The following is a 19,055-nucleotide window of genomic DNA, read 5'->3' on the forward strand; positions in this document are numbered from 1 at the left end:
GAATTCTTGCTAGTCTGCCAATGTCTGAGGGCACAGCGTTTGTGCTCAAAACCGGTCTGTCTGGTGGATGAGAGAACGAACACGTAGCCACTCAGTTTGTTTGGTTTACGTGCCATATTAGGAAGACTTCATCTTCCTCTTGTTCTCTCCAAACTTTGCCCTCCCCCTGAACGCAAGGAGGCTGATACCGGCCTTGCCAGATAGGAGGCTGTTCTTGCGGGCTTCCCTGTGTGTGTCTCAAACACTCAGGCTAATTGAAGTGACCTGGAGCAGAAAGGGGACAATCCTCACTGTACTCTGAACCGGGGAGGCCGTTCTGGGGGACACCGAAGAGCACAGGCCAGGTAAACAAGGCAGGGAAGTGGGCCTGGGCCCAGCCAGCCTTACAGGAGTGGATCAAAGGGGTCTCTCCTGCAGGGGTGTTATCTTCCTCAGCCCAGGAATGTAATCAGCCGAGAAAGGGAAAGCCGAGCAGAGCTGGGTGCATTCACCCTGATTCCTTCCAAGGTCTTGGGGGGGAGGGGCCCAGCTCCCCTTCTGGTGGGAGGAGTGGGGGGGGGTCCTTCCTGTGAGAGTCATGTGATGGTTCCATAGATGTGGACCGACGCAGGGTATAATGATGGATTGTACAGAAGTCATTCACCTGTACCTTGCCGTGAGCTGTCTGCTCCCCCCGCCCCTGCTCCCCCCGCCCCTGCTAAGGTGGGGGAGCCCCAAACACAAGTGCCCCAGGGGAGGCAGGCCGGCAGGGGTGCCTGGTGCTAGGCAGGGACTGGGGCCAATGGGCGAGCTGGTCCCTGACGGCAAGGGCAGCACAACTCAGCTCAGAGGACGGTCGCCAGGCAGAAATGTGAAGCCAGTTTTTTTTTCCTCTGTTTTTCTCTAGAGAAGCTTGAAATCTCAATTTTTATATAAAATCTCCCAAGTTAAAAAATATTGGCTCAGTTTAAAAAAAAAAAAAAGAAGAAGAAGAAGTCTGCTCCGCAAATCAAACAAAACCCGTCTGCTCCGTCAGCCGGGGCCACTAGGACTCAGCTCTGGAGCCCACACTGTGCCAGGGAATGGCTGGTGTTCAGAAGAACCCAGGCTTCGGAGGCAGCTGACCACAGCTTGAGTCCTGGCGCTGCTCAGTCAGTGCTGGACTCGCTTAACCGGGTGATACGGAAGCACTAGAGACCTCGTGCGTCTCACTGAAAAAGTGGGAACAATGACACTAGTCAGCAGAGTTGCCCTAACCTTTGCAAGATGATGCCTATGAAGCACCAGATGGAGGCCCTGCCACCCGGAGGCTCAAGAAGGGGGCTTGCTCTCTTCTGCTCCCCTCCCAGGTGAGTGTTGAACTCACCCTTGCTTCAGCAGAAAAATGAAGGCTGGCAGCAGATTAACTTGAACGCCAGCCATGTGTTCAGGAGGCTCCCAAGGCAACACAAAGCTGCCAATTTGCTTGGGCAAAGATCAGAAAGGTAAGGGTCCATCCAGGTCATCGTGCAGAAGGAACCCAGCCGCGTGCTTGCTTATGAGAGCAAGGAGGGGCAGCCTCCTGCGCAGGCGCCCACCCACCCACTCCCACCACCCTGCTGGCAAAATTGACACTTCCACCGGAAGGCCTCCGAAGGTGCAGAAGACACCACCGCGAAGAGCACTGGACAGGAGTATGTACTCTGACCCTAGTTTCCATGCCAAACGGGGACCTGCTGACTGACACGCAACGCGGGAGGAGAGAGGACTGGGGACAGAACTTTACAGAAGGCTTGCCATGAGCCAGGCTCAGTGCTAGGATCATCACCACCAATGCCACGGCCACCACAGAATAACAGCCACCCATTTCTGAGCACCTGCTCAGTGCCACTGTAATTTTCAGCATTCCCTACTCTAATCCCCACAATTGCCCCGGCTCCTGGGGACTGCTCTTTCTCTCTCTCTCCTTTATTGAGGGAGAAACTGAGGCTCAGGGAAGGTGACTCAGGGTTGCACAGGCAGAGGGGTCAGAGCTGGGGTTTAGAGCCTGTTCTCCTGGCCTGAGAATCTGTACTCTAAACCAGGGCACAGCCCTCGGGTCCTGCAACTCTACGAATGCAGAATGAACTCAGCCAGCCAAACTACTATGGTATGAGCCCCATTTGGGGTGGGTTTTGTGCCTTATGTCATTTGAGCTGGACAGAAGCCCTGGGAATGAGAAGCTACGATTTGGGTGGCATCTGTTAAGTACCAGGCAATGTGCCAGGTGTCTTACCCAGCATGTACTATAATTGGATTAGTGGAAAGCGAGGTACATTCTACACATGATGAACCAAGGCTCTTAGAAGGTGAGCAAAGTACCCACAGTTGTGCAGTTAGTGTAAGTAGCAAAAAAAGGTGGCTCAAGCCCTAATCTATCTGCTTTGCAATGTGGTGTTCCTCCCATGGTGCCACGCTGTCTCCCCTGTGCTCCCCTCTCCCTTCGCCTGTCTACTCCACCCTACCCAACCCTCCCCTGCTCCTCCTCCTCCTCCTTCCTCTCCCTCTCCCCGCTCCTCCCTGCTCCCACCCTGAGGTGTAGCCCCACCTAAGAAATCACAATTGCAGATGCTAGGAATAGAGTGTCTCAGCACATACATTCTGTCCCTATTAATGTATGGATTACATACACCCATAATGTATGGATTACTCCACGGAGTAAAATGACCCTTTCTCAAAAGACTCTCTAGAAATCTCATTCACGAAACAATTCCAGAATCTGTACATTTCATTTACACTCTCCGACCACAGTCAGCGGAAGCTTGCTCTTGAATAGTTCTTGCTGGGTTTTGTTGTTATGGTCGTTTTCTTTTCCAGGAGCAATGATGATTCTGCCATGATTTCACTTTACTTTCTGTGCCAGTCTCCCCTCTGAGGAGCTGTCCGCATTTGTGAAGTGAATAACTGGGTTAAGAGCTGAGAGGGAAGGCCCTGGCTGCAACATGCAGGGATGCTAATGGGGCCCTGCTCGAATCAGACGCTTGGCATCACCCTCTTATCTCCACAGCCAGGCACCCAAGTATAGAAAAAGGTTTGGGGTTGGTACCTGTTTCCGTTGGAGAGTCTGGCCTGGGTTCCATGTCTCTTCTACATCCCAGAGACTCAGACCGGGACCCCATGTCAGAATCTAGGAAGGAAAAAAAAAAAAAAGATTGTTGTTGTTCTGTTGGGGTGGGAAAAGGGAGGTACTCCTCTTGTCAACAAAATGGCAATGTGGGAAATCCTCACAGTCCATATCCAGGTGCCCAAGACAGGATCTGGAACAAATCCAGTAGCAGAGACCTTTGGCCTTTGATGAAACATCAGTCAACCTCTCATTAACAGAATCATTATTGTCCTCGGTATTGAAATGACTCATCGCAAAATTAACAAAATGAGTTCATAAATATTGGCCTCTACAACGCTCTGTGAAGGTAAGGAGTGACACTGTCATTTACTCTTGAGAAAACAGAGATGTGTAAAGATGAAGTAACTTATCCCAGAATATACAGATGGAAAGTAGATGAATTAAAATTTGAAAAAATTAAATAAAATCTCCAAGTTAGGAACTTGTCTTCCATGAAAACAGAGTGAGCCTATGGAGAGAACAGGGCATCAGACAAGCTTTTGGGTGCTTCTGCTCAGGGCGGCAAATATCCTAATTCTTCACCAGCTAGCAGCTTATTTGTCAGAAATGTTTGATAACTAGGAAGCAATGAACTTGGAGCCAGAGTCTGGGTCCCACCCCGGGAACCCAGGGGGCATTTCACCGAACCTCTCCATGCCTGGTTGTTCTTGTCTGCAAAATGAATAAAATGCTTTCCCCTTATATAGCTACCTTATAAGGAGGCCAAATGAGAAAAGAAGTGTATAATCTCATTAAATCACTTTAAAATGAGAATATGGTGGGCACCCTCCTTTTCTTTTTCTCCTGTCCCTCCTTTTCTTCCTCCTTCTTCCTCATGCCCTCCATCCATCCTCGCCTCCACCAGCATGAGTTAGCAGCCAGGATGCACTAGGCACTGCGCCCCCTTGCCCGAGTTCATGCAGCTGTGTGCGGGCAAGCGCTCTTATTGTCATGCTGCCCGTGAGGAGACAGGGCTGGGAGGGTATAACTGATGTGCACGAGGCCGCAAGGCGGTGAGTAATGCAACCAGAAATCACACCCAGTGACCCCACCCCACACTCTATGCTCCTTCCCACTATCTCCCTTCACAGGCACAGAAACAGGTCACCAGTCCTGTCTCTATGGGCACCCAACAAAGGTGAGGAGGGATCCCGGGAAGAGAAGGGAAGTGATGTGGGGCGGGATCTGTCCCCATCCTCCCACTAGCCCCATGGCCAGGGCTTGTATGGGTCTGCTGTACCTGCTGCCTCCTGAGGCTGGAACTCCCTACAGGTGAAGGCTGTGCCTCGCCCATCTCTCTCATCCCATCCTATTCAGACTCATCCCAAATGCCTTGCACGGTCCCCACTCTGAGTAGGCACTTGGTCAATGCTCAGCAAATTCAGAGGAGGACAAACAAAGCAGAAAGGAGACGCTGAATGTGGGTTTTATCTGGAGCCCCAGCCTGCCCCACGCACACGCAGGGGCACTACCTCTAAGCAGGGGACATGTCACCACCATGGGGGAACACGTCCCCTCACCCTGACCTCAGGGGGAGTGAGCCCTGTGGCCGAGTCTCCTGGAGAAATGTCTCCCTGGCCAGCAGCGGCCTCAGAGCTCCCTCCCCGTAACAAGGACAGCTCGGGGTCAGCAAACCTGATCTCACAGGAAGCCATGCTTCCTTCCCCCTTCCTTTCTGGGGCTTCTACACTTTTCTTTTTTTTTTTTTTTTTAAGATTTTATTTATTTATTTGAGAGAGAGAATGAGATAGAGAGAGAGAGCATGAGAGGGGGGAGGGTCAGAGGGAGAAGCAGGCTCCCCGCCGAGCAGGGAGCCCGATGCGGGACTCGATCCACGGACTCCAGGATCATGACCTGAGCCGAAGGCAGTCACTTAACCAACTGAGCCACCCAGGCGCCCTGGGGCTTCTACACTTTTCATGTTTCTTCTAGGGTTTGGCATCTTATCTGATGAGAATCAGGCCCTTCTATGCCACACAGAGCACTCATTTGGAAAGCAAATCTCTACTGTTTTCTCTCTGCGGAGCAGGGTGCCCCCATGAACGAGAGGTGGGGCCAGAAAGTCTGGTGTAATCCGTGTCCCGCTCACTCCCTCGGCACCACAGCTCACCTTTCCAGAGATAAACCTGCTGGAAGCTGGTAATGGTGTCCAGAGTTCCTTCCACGGCTGCTAGAACTGCAAAGACAGATGTTTATTTTCATGAGCTTGAATGTGCTTATTCTCACGCTGACCCACCTCTCCCACACGGGCCCCCTCCCGACCTGAGAACTCTGTTTCCTATCAAGGTGCATGCCCCAAAAAGAGAGCATCATGGAGCTATCTTCCAGTTCCCTGGTACAAAACCAGAGCTGGTCAGGCCCTGGGTGTCTCACGTGGGGCACCCAAGAGATTATCACGGGGAGGGGCCCGGAAACCGTGAGAGAGTCACTGAAGGAACTGGGGATTGGCCGAAAGAGAACCAAGCCCATAGAGACTCGGGTGCTGTGTTAATTGTCCAAGTAAGCCCTCTGAGACTCTTGCTTTGTGGGCAAATGGGGATGGTAATTGTGAGGGTGGAAATGGGGTAAACCGTCTTCTGTAGCCCTCAACATTTGATAAGCACCCTATGATGGGTAGCTGCCATTATTAGATTCATTACTAATATTATTCAGTTTTCCTTTCTGCCATACTACACTTCTCCGGAATCATCCAGATGAAATTAGCTTTGCCTTGATGGTTGTGTTTGCTCTCTTGCCTCTGCGCAGCCCTAAGATCCTGCCAATCCCCCTGCGCTATGAAAGCCTGGGAAAAGAGCTCAGAAAGCACAGATTCTGGAGGCAAATGACCCCACACATGGCAGGAAACACATGGTTCACAACCTGAGAACTCAAGAAGTAACCACATTGTGTTAATTATCATTAAGAACCATGTATTATTATTTTTTAAGATTTTATTTATTTATTTGACAGAGAGAGACATATTGAAAGAGGGAACACAAGCAGGAGGGGTGGGAGAGAGAGAAGCAGGCTTCCCGCGGAGCAGGGAGCCCGATGCAGGGCTTGATCCCAGGACCCTGGGATCAGGACCTGGGCCAAAGGCAGACACTTAACCAACTGAGCCACCCAGGTGCCCCAAGAACCATGTATTACTATAGTCGATTATTATTAAGTCATTACCATTGGCCCAACACTATGATGAACACCTTCCAGATATTGCCTCATTTAAACCTCATAGGTAGGTGTTTTTGTCCCTAATTTCCAGGTGCAGATCAAAATCCAGAGAGGCTAATGCCAGAATTCAAATCCCACTTGCTTCGCTCTATATCCCATGCTCTTAATCACCACGCTAAAGAGAGGATAACATATTTTAGAATTCTGTCCATCCAAAATGGCAAATATCTGTAAAGCTTCTTGCGTTTAGAGAGGTGTTTAAGGAGGTTTAAAAAGGTTTAATTAAACAGTGAAAGATTTGGAAAACGCAGCTATTAAAGTCATGAGCCGCCCCCCTTACAAGAATGACCATGCTCTATGACAGGGGGTGAGCCAAAAATATTGAGTTGCACTTCCATTTGGTTTTACTTCTAAAATGGGAATAAACAACAATTCTAGAACGTCTCACACTGCCCAATGTTGGGATTACACGTTTCCTTAAAAAACCTACTCATTATTCTCTTCTTGCCCTCCTCAGAGGGTGGATGCCACTTGTAAAAATTTGGGGAAATTGAAACCTATGATGTCTGGGAGATCTAGAGTTGGATCTCTGAAAATTTGAAACTCATTGTACACCCTACAGAGGAGCCCACCATAGACTTTCCGACACCAACACAGAGCAGGGAGCCATCTGCTCAATCTGCTCTGCTTCTGTCATCTTTCTTGATCACATTTGCTTATGATGAAGGGCAGGCGAGGGGACTTTGGACCTTGCCCCAAAGGAAATTAGAGAATTTGTTTCTTAAATATTTTTACACCCAAATCTAATTGGTATACTGACTCTTCAAAAGGATGGAGGGATAGATAGATAGATAGATAGATAGATAGATAGATAGATAGATGTAGATAGATAGATAGATATAGATATACTTTTGGTAACATAGATGTAAATACAATAAATAAATAAAGTAAAATTTTCCAAATATTTTAGGCTATGCATTAGGATTCTTTTTTTATCCTGTAGAAGTAGGAGAAACAACATCTTAATTCTAGGGCGCTTTATTGCTCTCAAATCTAAGACTGAAACCGAGGACCACTTTACAAAGTAGTTTACCATGGGATACTACTGAGCATTTAGATCATGGACCCTCAATAAGTATTAGTCCACATCTCCATCGCTGCCCCTTCTCAAGAGCAATAATCCCTCAAGGATTTCTTCATCACTCAGCAGTTCCTATTTCTGACTTGGGTGAGCCTCTCATGTTGTCCAGAACATCTTGATGTGGTATGGTAGACGTGTCCTGCTTTTCACTGAGTGGCAAGGACAATTATAGGTGCCCTCCATCACCCAGAGAAGAACAGGTACTCCACATAGGTGCACAAGGTCTCACGCTCTATTTTGGGGCCAGAATGCACTGAACTGTGGTGAGAATGGGATCTTCTTACTCACTTTTTGTCATCTTGAGACAATAGAGCCCTGTGGCTTCTGGCCTGGAAAATATGGTTAGTCTTAACCTCATCCTTGGTTTTGGCCCATTTCAACACCATTCAATCCAGTGGAATTCAGTTAAATTCAGCACACAAAAAGTTGAGCACTTGGTAAATCCAGAAAGCCACCTGACCAACATCTACAGACTGACGTGTAGATGCTTGTAAATTACCACAGACAAAGTGATAATGCCCTGGGGGTTTTAACTACTGATCCAATTGCCAGGTCTCCATAGGTGTGCACAGAGGCCACGGGAGTGAAGGGCATGGCATCGCCCTCTCTCTTGTTTTTCCCACCCCCCACCCCATTTCTACATCCACACTCACCTCCTCCTACTTTCCAAGTCAGTCAAGGGCACCCTTTCCTTCCTGGTCACTCTCTCAGAGCCATCCTCCTCCCCTGCATCAACCTCTACATCCAACCAGGCTGTTCCCCCAAACTGGTCTCAAACCTGGCCCCGCCGCGGGACCCTCCGTCTTGGCTCAGGCCTCATCACAGACTTTCCCTGGTTCCCTTGACTCCCTCCCACCTCCCCAGCCACACAGCACCAGGGTATCCTCCCCAAAGGCGATCCTCCCTCCAGTCCTGCAATAGTTACTGCACATTTCGGAATTCACTTCCCTGGGATCTGGTTCTTGGCAGTGTGAACAGCTACGTGCTGTCTCCAAGGGGCCCATCTTTCCACTTCCACCTAATGCATGCTTCCAGCCTTCTGCATCACTGCACTCGAGAACTCTCATCCCCTTTCACTTGGTTAACCTCTCTATTCATTCTTTAAGAATCAGCACTGGCGTCACCTCCTTCTAAAAGGCCCCCATGAACCCTCTGGCTGGGTTCTATGCCCTTCCTCTAGATTTGCACAACACACTCAACAAGCACCTCTGTCTTTAATCTCATACTTGACTGTAACTGTCCATTGAATGTACTAGAGCTTTCGGACTTCAGGAATGGGGACTTATGCCTCGTTATATCACCAACAGCTGACAATCCCTGCTGCAGAACTGGTGTTCAGCACATTAATGAATGCAAGGAGGAATGAATGAGGAAAACAGAGTAATCAACGATACTCGGGGCCCGCCAAGCAAACACAGAGCATTACCTTCCCAAGCACAGGAAGGCTGGCCACCATATCAGCTTTCCTAATGTAGACCCCCAAAGCGTCCCTCCATTCCCCAAAACTTCCCCAGCTCAACATTGTCGATGGTGAGGAGGCGCATAGAACAGAAGCAAACATGATTCCGCCTCTTCCCTGCTGAGCAATATTTTAAGGTAAAACGTTTTGACTATCCAGACATTTGTGCCATTCCTTCCATGACAGCTGAGTTAGAACATCCCTGTGACCCAAACAGGCCTCTACGCTCTGACTCATTACCTCTCTCTCCATAATCAAGGCAGCAGGAATACATACACATTTAGAAGTTTTGGGGTTTGGCACAGAGCCTGATTCCTGAAGGTTGGTGGGTGTCGCGTGGTCTTGACTTACTTCAGGACACTTCTGCAGAGGTCATGCACTGTGTCTAGGATGGTTAGTTTGAATCTACAGCCTGGGAGTGGACAGCATCCCAAACTAGAAAGCCCGGGTTTCAGAGTCCACCTTCTATTCCTTGCCTTCCTAATAAACTACATTCCTGAATCCTTGTCTCAGGTTCTGCTTAGTGCAGAGCACATGACCGCTATTATAAATAACTATAATAGGGTCATCCTATTTGTAGCTGCCCATCAGACGTCTACTCCAAATGCATTTGGAGACAGTGAGCATCCCAGAGGCATTGTAAGTTTCTCCACCTAGCTCCCAGCACCCCAAGACGATGGCAAGCATTGATACAAAACAGACTCCTATGAAGAGGACGCCAGCCATCAGCCTGAGCCTTACCATTGCCTGAAGCATGAAGCCTTTGGGATTCAGAATAAACCCAGGAGTGTTCCACCAAGGCCTGTTTTTCCTGTCAAATGTTAAGTCCCTATGGGCAGTAAGGGACATTTAATCTGCCTATTTTTCATTCATTTGCACTTCAAGACATTGTGAGAAAGAAGACATAAGCAGTTCCAGAGCTTTCTAAGCCTTTTCCCTTAGAAATGGAAAGATGGATCCAGCCAGCACTAAATAGTTGAAACATCCAGAGATGCCCATTGGCAATTTGGGAGACGCAGACTCTGGGTGGATTCCTCTCTTGAGAGTAATATTTAAACAGAAATCTGATGATGGGAAAGAGAAACCTCACAACCAAGAAAAGCCCTGGGTCTTTGTATGGGATAAAATGGCCCTGGGGGATTTGTAGGGTTGTTTGTTTGTGGGTGTATTTTTTTGTTCTGAACTGATATTTGGTTGGCTTAACAAACAAGGAAAAATGCACAAAAAGAGAATTCTGAGTTCTATGAACCTTCGTCAGTCCACTAAGATGGGCAAACAGGGCCCACTGTACGTCAATAATCTTCCTGTCACCCCAGCTAACCTTCGAGCTCCTTCCAACACAGAGACCACTCCTCCCTGTCTGTACCTCAGTTCTTGGCCTGGTGCCCACACTCAGCAAGCTCTCAGGACAAGTGACGGACAAGTGAGCCCAACAACTCCCTCCTCTAAGGCTGTTCATGCCCACCCAGACCACCTCCACAACTCACCCCTGACCTTCCCGCTTTCCCAGGGCCTTTTGTCCCCTTCTCCCCAGAGCCCTTGAAAATCCTTGAAGTAGAATGTGTAAGTCGCTGACATTAATGACCCAATGTCTGGAGCAAAGTGAGCCCAGATGGATGTCCATTACTGGACTCCTTAATTTGCTGGGACAACACAAGTTATACAAGCAAGTGGCACCACGGGGTGGGGTGGGGGAGAGCTTCAATTGACAGTCCTGGTCTCCAAAGTCTAAGGTTTAGGTCCCAGCTATTGCACTTCATGCAAAGACAGTTTCTTTAAGTATGACACATCACAGCTTGGAACTGCACTCTCCTGGGTAAAACTGTGATGTAACCAGCTGCCTCACTTAAGTATCAAAAGGATCGGTGAGCCCAAGGGGGTGAAAGTGTTTTGTAAAATGCAAAATGGATACTGATGTGCTTCCTGTTTGAATTTAGTGTATTCTGTTAAATTGCAATTACTTACAAATGGGAATCAATTCACTTACACTTTGTACATAAATGCTAATTCTCCATTAGCCAGGCCACTTGTTGGACCAGACTCTCAGAGTGCCGGTGAGCTGATCAATGAAAGGGGATGTCCAGACTAGAAGTCCTACAGGGTGCCTCTGTGGGATGTGCTGTCAGGGGATCAGGGACTTGAGGTTCAGAAACCATGCCTTAAACTACAGCCCATAGAGCATGTTAGCACTTCATTCTCTAATATGTAAAAAAGTGTGCCCCCATTTTACAGATGGAGACCCTGAAGCTCAAAGAGGTGAAGTGCTTTGAGCAAGGCCACAGAGCTGGAGGAGAAAAGAAGAAATCATCTCCAGGATTTTCAATGCAGGCCACTGCTCCATAATCTCTAGCATCTACGGAGTCCCCACTTTGCTCCCAGCATCACTCCCAATGTTTCACCACACATTCCTCCTTCAATCCTTCCAACCTCCCAAGGATCCAAAGTCATCATTATCTACATTTTATAACTGGGAAGGCCAAGGCCCAGAAAGTTCATAAAGGAGTAAGCATTCACACTGGAATTTGAACTCTGGGGTCTGATTCCAGAGTCCGTATTTTAATGAGCATCTAATCAATGGCTAAATGGGAAGGCAGAGGCTGTGACAGACAGAGTTCATCATTATTGTCCTTAGATCCTTCCCACGTGCTTTCGATCCATTTTGTGGTCTCCCTGCGGCTGTCTAGATCCATGGGATCCTCACTCCTCTTTCCCTCTATCAATATCTATTGTTAGAAAAGGGAGTCTATCGGCTGTTCACATTTTAGTAAGAATTTAAACCACATTTCTTTTCCCAGGGACTCATTGTACTTGAAGAGTGACCTATTACTGTGGCAGAGAACATTTGTGCCCTATTGTTCCCAGTTGGAAAGGGCCTCCTGGTCAGTCTGTGTATAAGGCAACCCCCAATTTGGAACACCACGGACATACTTCGGAGTGCCTGAAATCCCCATCAAAGGGTACCTTTCTTAAAGCTTTGTCCATACCCTAAAATATACACATATACACAGGGTATTGGAAGAAAAACAACCCAAAACTTCAAAAGTCATTTGGTAATCACTCCTTCTTAGGGAGGCCAGACAAGGACACATTCTTTATTTTGGGGCACATACCAAGCACATGCTCCATGTGAAGCAATTCACTCTGGATTTATTGCCCATGAATATATCATACGTCTTTTGCAAATGCTTGTTTTTACCCAGGGCTACCTCTCAGAATAATGGATACCATATGTTTACTATTCATCATGTAAATAAGTGATTTGATTTTATTTACCCCCCCAAAACACTAAGCTTCATGGAATTCCACATAATTAGGCAACATTTTTTGTCCAGGCTTTGGTAAAAATTCATTCCACAGATATTATATACATTCTCTATGCCAGGTTTTAGGCTGGATGGTGTGAATCCAGAAATTATTAAGACACGGGTCCAGTTCTTAAAAAAACAAAAGATTATGACAAAGTCAAGATATGATAATAATATTATCTAACATTAATACTATGTGTCAGGCCCCCTACAGAGTTCCTCTCAAACAGACATATTATCTGTAAGTGCCTGCAGAGAGGAGCAGGTAAGAATATCAGCTCTGGAGCCCTATTGCCTGGTTTCGGGTCCCAGTCCTTCTCCTTGGAAGCTCGGAGCCCTTAACAAGACTTCATTTTCAGTGTACCTCGGTTTCTTCAGCTGTAAAATGGGGAGAACTGAAAGCAGTTCCTCTCCCTCCAGGCACTATGTTGGGGGTATGCGAGTGAGCCCCGGGGTTCTGGTGGCCGAGAGCTGCCTTACACTGAGAAGTAGGTCTTGCAAACTTCTAGAGGCAGGAGATAGTGGCTGCCAACTCTTGAAGGACCAACATCTCATAAAGACAGGAAGCCTCCAAGGGCTCTTTGACACCCTCTCCCCCCTTAGTCCCCTTCCCTGCCCTGTCTGGGCTGACATCTGTACTGCTTTCAGCCCTCCCAGCGCAGAGGGTGGGGTGGAACTCCGTGCTGGCAGAAAAACAGAGAGGAGGCAGGATGAAGCCGGGCTTCGGCCAGCCTCACGGAGGAACCGGGAGTGAGTGATCCCGAGTCCGGTTCTCACCATAAACTCTGACTCTTCAGGTTGGAAGGAAACTGCCAGGTCACCTAGTCAGTGCTTTGCAAACTTCTCAAACTCAGCAGGCATAGCATTCTCCAGACAGCTTGTTCGAACAGATTCCTGGGGCCACCCTGCGGGTCTGGGGTGGGACCCGAGAATCCGTATTTCTAATGAGCTTCTGGGGATCCTGAGCCCGACAGTCCTGACCACAAGGAGTCATGCCAGTGTGGTCAGTCCTCAGCTCAGAGGTCTTCCCTGATGGAGACCTGCTGAGGGGACAGGGCGGGGGTAGGCAGAGAGGAGATCTGACTGCTCACCATGGGTCTCAGAGGCTAATGCCCATCCCTGTAAAATGAGGGGGTGGGCAGATGATCTCAGAGTAACTTCTAGATTTAATGCTTATAAGTTTGTGGAGAATGCTGGAAGAACTTCTGAAAGAGGAGGATGGAGCAAGCTGAATGGTTATTTCTGTCAACGGAGCCCATGCGGTGGGGCGCAGAGCCCCTTGTACTGCCTGTAATCAGCAGGGGCTGTGTAGTTGGGACCACCTGCCACAGCGATGCTGCCCAGCTGAGCCGGCCTCCCTCCAGCCAACCGGCAGCCTTGGGAGAGCTGCTGAGATGCTCTGGTTGGGTTTTATGTACATCTTTGGTACCATTTCTTTTCAGAATTGTAACTCTCTTAGGGTACAGAGAGGGCTCCTAGGAGAGGAATGTCAGACCTTGCTGGTGAGGAAAATGCATTTTGAAAGAAGTCAGGCAGAAGGCAGAGACTTACTCTGGAACTCCTGGCCTCCCAGACGCAACGTCACCTGGCGGCTCCCCCGGTCGTACGTCACACCAGGACATGTGGCATTAGCCTGGGCTTTAGCGGGGTCCCTCCAGTCCTTGACATTGCAAAGCAGGACGTCGGGGGAGCTCAGCAACCCACAGATGATGGGACCTGCAGAGTCATGAGAGAGAGGAGAGGTTGATGTGATGAAGAACAAGGAGGGCCCTTTTAGGGACTCATGTCTGTGCCCTGAGAGGCTTGGAGGATGGGGACAGGTAATGATGCCTTGGGAGGCACACAGGGATGGACACTGGAACGCAGCAGCCTGGTTTTCAATTGTGTTCCTCTTCCCTGATAGTTCTGCACTTGTCATAGTGGCAAATTCCCAAAGGGAGGGCCACCCCCATGCCGGCCCTGCTGAACCTTTCCTCCTCCATTAGAGCCCTTCTTCATGGGTCAGTAGCAACGATGTCTTCAATACCACTGGGGGTCTTAGTGTCAGAGTCCTCTGTCCTCATTCTCTACCCCCTACTCCACAGAGGGATCTTTTTGAGGTTTCAAGCAAATAAACAGAAGCTTCTGTCTCTCTTCTCTTTCTCTCTCTCTCTCTTTCTCTCTCTCTCTCTCTCACACACACACACACACACACACACACACGTGCACGAACATGTCAACTTTGAAGGGACTCAGAAAGGAGTACTCCGATTCCAAGTAAGGAACTAGGAAAAACCATGCACCAATAGCACTTGCCTGTTAGGAAGTGAACTCCTTGTCTCTGGATGCATTCAAGCATAGGCCGTGTGCCCCCCATGTCTGGGATATGCAGAGAGAGATCTATAACTAGGGGAGGCACTAGACTATTTTGTCTACTTTTTTATTAGACTAATTTTTATAGAGCCTGATTTTTTAAAAAGATTTATTTATTTGAGAGAGAGTGAGCAAGCGAGCTCAGGGAAGAGGGGGCAGAGGGGGAGGGACAGAATCTCCAGCAGACTCCCGCTCAGCGCAGAGCCTGTCGTGGGACTCGATCTCAGGACCCTGAGATCATGACCTGAGCCAAAACCAAGAGTTGGTGGCTTAACCCACTGAGCCACCCAGGCGCCCCTATATATCTTAATTTTGAATATGTGTCCTAATTTTTAAAATGCTTCAATGAAGTTATGACTTTATTTAGGTTCAGGAAGACCTATCCCGAGCTAAGTGTGTTTGACAGTGGGGTTTGTTTTTTTATTATGTGATGTTAGTCCCCATACAGTACATCATTAGTTTTTGATGTAGTGATCCACGATCCATTGTTTGCGTTTAACACCCAGTGCTCCATGCAGAACGACAGCGGTTTTAGTGAGGTAAGGTAGGCAACTCAAAAGCTTCAAATGTCTGTACTGTGCCGGTCACTATGGTGGTAAGTGCCTTAAATATGTTAATCCCCTCAATTCTTGCCGACATTATTATTTCCGTTTTACTCGTGAGGAAACCGAGTCTCATATAAGTTAATTGCCCAAATTTACTGAGATGTAGAAATTAGATAATTTATACGTCATTTCAATAAGTAATCCCATTAGGTAGTATGGTTGTTCAGATTCTCCTGAAAAAAATAGGAAATCTGTCACCCCATAACCCCATTCCCTCCCTTATCCTAATTTATGCCCAAATCCAGATAAGAGTTTCAAACTCATCCCTCACCAAAATTTCCCCAAAGTAGATGACTCAGATGTCTGGCTTATGAATCTGACGTCTTGTCCTTCTCCCTCCCACTGACCACTTTTAACCTGCAGGGGATAAGAAATCATCAGCAGCATCTCTGTGTAAAAAATCACCTTACAGTTCCTCTGACTGCTGGTTCTCAAACCAGGGCCTCGGACTGATTCTATCAACAACACAGGGAGAGCTTTGAAAATGCTCGTTCCTCAGCACGAACCACAGAGTTTCTGACTCGATAGGTCGTAGGGGTGGGAGGTGGTGACATTCGGGAATCGGCATTTGTCAACAGCACCACAGATGATTCTGGTGCACAGCTGGATTCTAGAATCCCTGACCTGATTAGACCACTTCATTTCATAGATGAGGAAGCAGAGGCACAGAAAAGGAGAGAGGTTTTCCCAGCTGAAACCGGAGGAATGGCCAGCAGGCAGCGAGGGCCTCAGGGGGGCCCACAGGCTGAGCCTCTCAGGACCAGGGTAGCAGGGTGCATAAGAGCCCGCCTGAGAGCCCAGAGGAAGTCTGCGCCCCGTGGCTGCCCTCTCCCAAGGCAGGAAACAGCATCATGGAATTAAATAAGAGGCGGGTGTATTTTTCCTTCTGCTCTCAGGCCTTGGAAGAGAAACCCATGTAGCTTTGTTCTTTCATGCTAAAGAGGCAACGAGAACTCTGTGTATCTGAGAGACAGGTGCCAGCTAGAGATTCGAAGTCACTTTGCGGATCCCGTCCTGCCAGCTTCCATTACACTCCTAGGAACCGCGGGGTCGCCTGAGTCCCTCGGAACCCCACTGAAATGTAGGTACGGGAGCCTCGTGAATCGTCCTCAATAATCAGTGGAAACAAAGCCACTTAGGAAGTGGAGGTTGGAGGAGGCAGAAGCAGGAAGGGGAATCTACCAGAAAGTTAAATGACTTTCCAGACCGGGATAAAAGGACGGAGCGGGAGTCTGTCCCCGTTCAGTTCAGCAGATCTGGCCAAAGCTTTCTGATTCAAAGCTCCAGATCTGCCCATCAGACAAGCCTGGGAAACACATCTGCCCAGTGTTTTATGTGCGTCTCCAAGAGAGCTTAACTTGTGGCGTGGTGAGGGGGCCATTCAGCTCAACACAATTCAGGGATCACAGGTTCCACTTGGAGGGAAAAGCAAGCGAGCTGCAAGCCAGAAATGTCATGGAAACAAGGATTTTGTGTGCTTACTGTTCCATGGAACAAACTAATTCTTCCATATATGATTCTAAGGAAAACAACCTTCCAACTTGAAAAACCATACGGTTTGGTGAGAGAATTTGGAGAAATCATCGTGTCCTCAGAGAAGAAGGCAGAAGACATTGCGGATTTGATCTGCAATGTTTCACATACATGCATGTGTTTATATGGATGTGCGTGTGTGCGTGTGTGTGTATGTGTGTGTATAATATCTATCTATCTCTCTATATATACTTTTGCTTATCTAAACACTAACACGAATGCACATCATATAATCACAGAGCATTAAACCTAAAAGGGATTTTAGAATTCAACTCAGTCCAGTCCGTGCTCCTGCCCTACCCCTCCAACAGCAGGCTCTCATCCAGCCCCACAGACAAATGTGAGCTAACCTCAGCATTTTCAATAAACACCTTGTTTGAACTCTCAGCAGCATTCAAATCTGTGGACAATCTTCCTTTATCTTCCCACCCTCTCCACCACAGTTTCCACGATGTACACCCTCCTGGGACTCCTCCTGGATGTCTGGACTCTAATTCTCCATCTTTGAAGGTCCTCCCCATTATGTAGGTGTTCACTAGGGATTACCCCCCCTCCCCCTCTACCTTTTTACCCTGTACCCTCTTCCTAGGAAATCCCACCCAGACCCTCAACTCTGATACCACCTCAATGCTAGGAATCCATGCATCTCTATCTGCCACCTGGACTCCCACTCTGAGCTTTGGATCTTTGTACCCAAAAGCTTAGTCCTCATCCTGTGAATGTCTTAAAGGCACTGCAAACTTGGCACACTGTAAATGGGCTCATGACCTTCCCAAATCCCCCTTTCCCAGCAGCAAACCTGACATCTGGTATCTTCCATTATTCACCACACAAACAAGCTATCGAACCAGGTGAACAAGCTGGATCATCAAGAAAGGTCTTTGACACGTTTCCCTTCTTCGGTCCTCTGGTTTTGCCTGCTAAGGATACCTTGAATCTGACCCTTTTTCTCCATCTCCACTGCTATCACCCCAGCCCCCGCCACCCCCCTCACCAGGACTGCAGAGGTAGCTGTTAACTGAACCCCACATCTGCTCCAACTCCCCACCCATTACCTTCTGCAACCTCAAGCCAAAGCTTCAAAATTCAAATCTGATCATGTCATTCCTTCACTTAAAACTTTCAGTAGCTTCCCAATTATTCTTAGAATAAAAAGCACCTGCAGGGCTGCATGAGCTAAGTGGTTATCTCGCGCCTGCACCTCCCCACGCCGTCCCCACATTGCATATCCTGGCTTCGGCGACCCTGCTGGTTCCTTTGTCGGACCACGGGTCCTGGGACTGGAGGGCCCTGGTCCTCACGGTCACATCAATTACCTCCTTGGACCTGGGTGAGGATGAAGCCGTCACAGCACGAATCACGGTCGCATGCCCGAAGACAGAAGAGATGAGCCCCCGTCAGATCGGCTCCTGAGGCTGGGAACACAACAGGCCTGTACATTCCGGAGAGCGTGTTTTGGAAACCCGTTTGCTCGAAGCTCTTCTGACTCGTTGTGGTGAACTCTTGGCCTGGGGGGAAAGGCAGAAAATTTTTTTTAAAGATCTGAAAACCTTTCAGAGTTGACCACAGTTTACTGGTCATATGACAGTGGACACTCTGGTTGGGCTAGGGGCAGTGTGAAGTCCAAGATGAGATACTCTCTACACCATGAAACTTCTGGATCGCCCGTGCATGGAGAGCATGGAGCTCCCGAGGGTCCTGGCCCCAAACCAGCAGACCTGGACAGACGCCCACCACACCTCTGATGGACTAAAGGGGGATGTGTGGCGAGGTGATATTTATTATTATTTTTATTATTGCCAGCAAACATTTATTGAGCTCTAACTGTATACACAGACACAGTGACACGTGCTTTGCCTACTTGACCTCAATTTGTTTTCACCGCCATGTGAGTTAGGTTCAGCCCTCTCTGCCACCGCCTGCATTTCTGTGGTTCAAACTGAAGCCACATCGGTTGATGTATGGTTTTCCCAGCACGTCACTGCCTTGTGCCATCAAACAACAGGTGAATGCAGCACATACAAACACAGCGGAGGGCGGCAAGCTGCAAGAAACTCGTGACGGTACACAGTGCTCATCGGCCCATGTTCTTCCCCTGGCCCCAGACTGTCCACCTTCTCTGTCTTCAAAGAGACAACTGCAGTTTTCCCCTGCCTAACTCAGCTGACTCCCCGCTTCCCAACACCCTCCTACATCAAGATCTGTGACTCTTTTACAAGTGACTATAACATTTCTTTGTGATGGATTCAGTATGTCCTTTTTAAAAATTCTGCTAGCATCTTAAATAGGATTGTGATCGCTGTTGTCAGTCCTCTGGCTAAAAATGGTGAGGTTTGGGTTTCGCCTGTCCCTAACTCTAGTTTTCCCATAAGCCCTGTTATTTTTAGAGCATCATTTTGCAAAAGAG

General features: G+C 48.4%; 1 protein-coding gene across 1 annotated transcript in view; it reads right to left on the minus strand.

Annotated features, from left to right (window-relative positions):
- TG (thyroglobulin) overlaps positions 1-19,055 on the minus strand; it is a 241,089-nt gene that overhangs the window by 154,242 nt on the left and 67,792 nt on the right. The window contains exons 26-29 of the mRNA XM_045895844.3: positions 17,965-18,156; positions 13,710-13,874; positions 5,214-5,279; positions 3,044-3,124 (exon numbers count right to left, since the gene is read on the minus strand). Coding sequence (XP_045751800.3) covers positions 3,044-3,124; positions 5,214-5,279; positions 13,710-13,874; positions 17,965-18,156 — 504 coding nt within the window. The remainder of the gene's footprint in view (positions 1-3,043; positions 3,125-5,213; positions 5,280-13,709; positions 13,875-17,964; positions 18,157-19,055) is intronic.

The sequence above is a fragment of the Mirounga angustirostris genome, unplaced genomic scaffold (genome assembly GCF_029215605.1).
Source record: "Mirounga angustirostris isolate CCGP_5_RB_7025 unplaced genomic scaffold, mMirAng1.0.hap1 SCAF_4, whole genome shotgun sequence".
Classification (NCBI taxonomy): Eukaryota; Metazoa; Chordata; class Mammalia; order Carnivora; family Phocidae; genus Mirounga; species Mirounga angustirostris.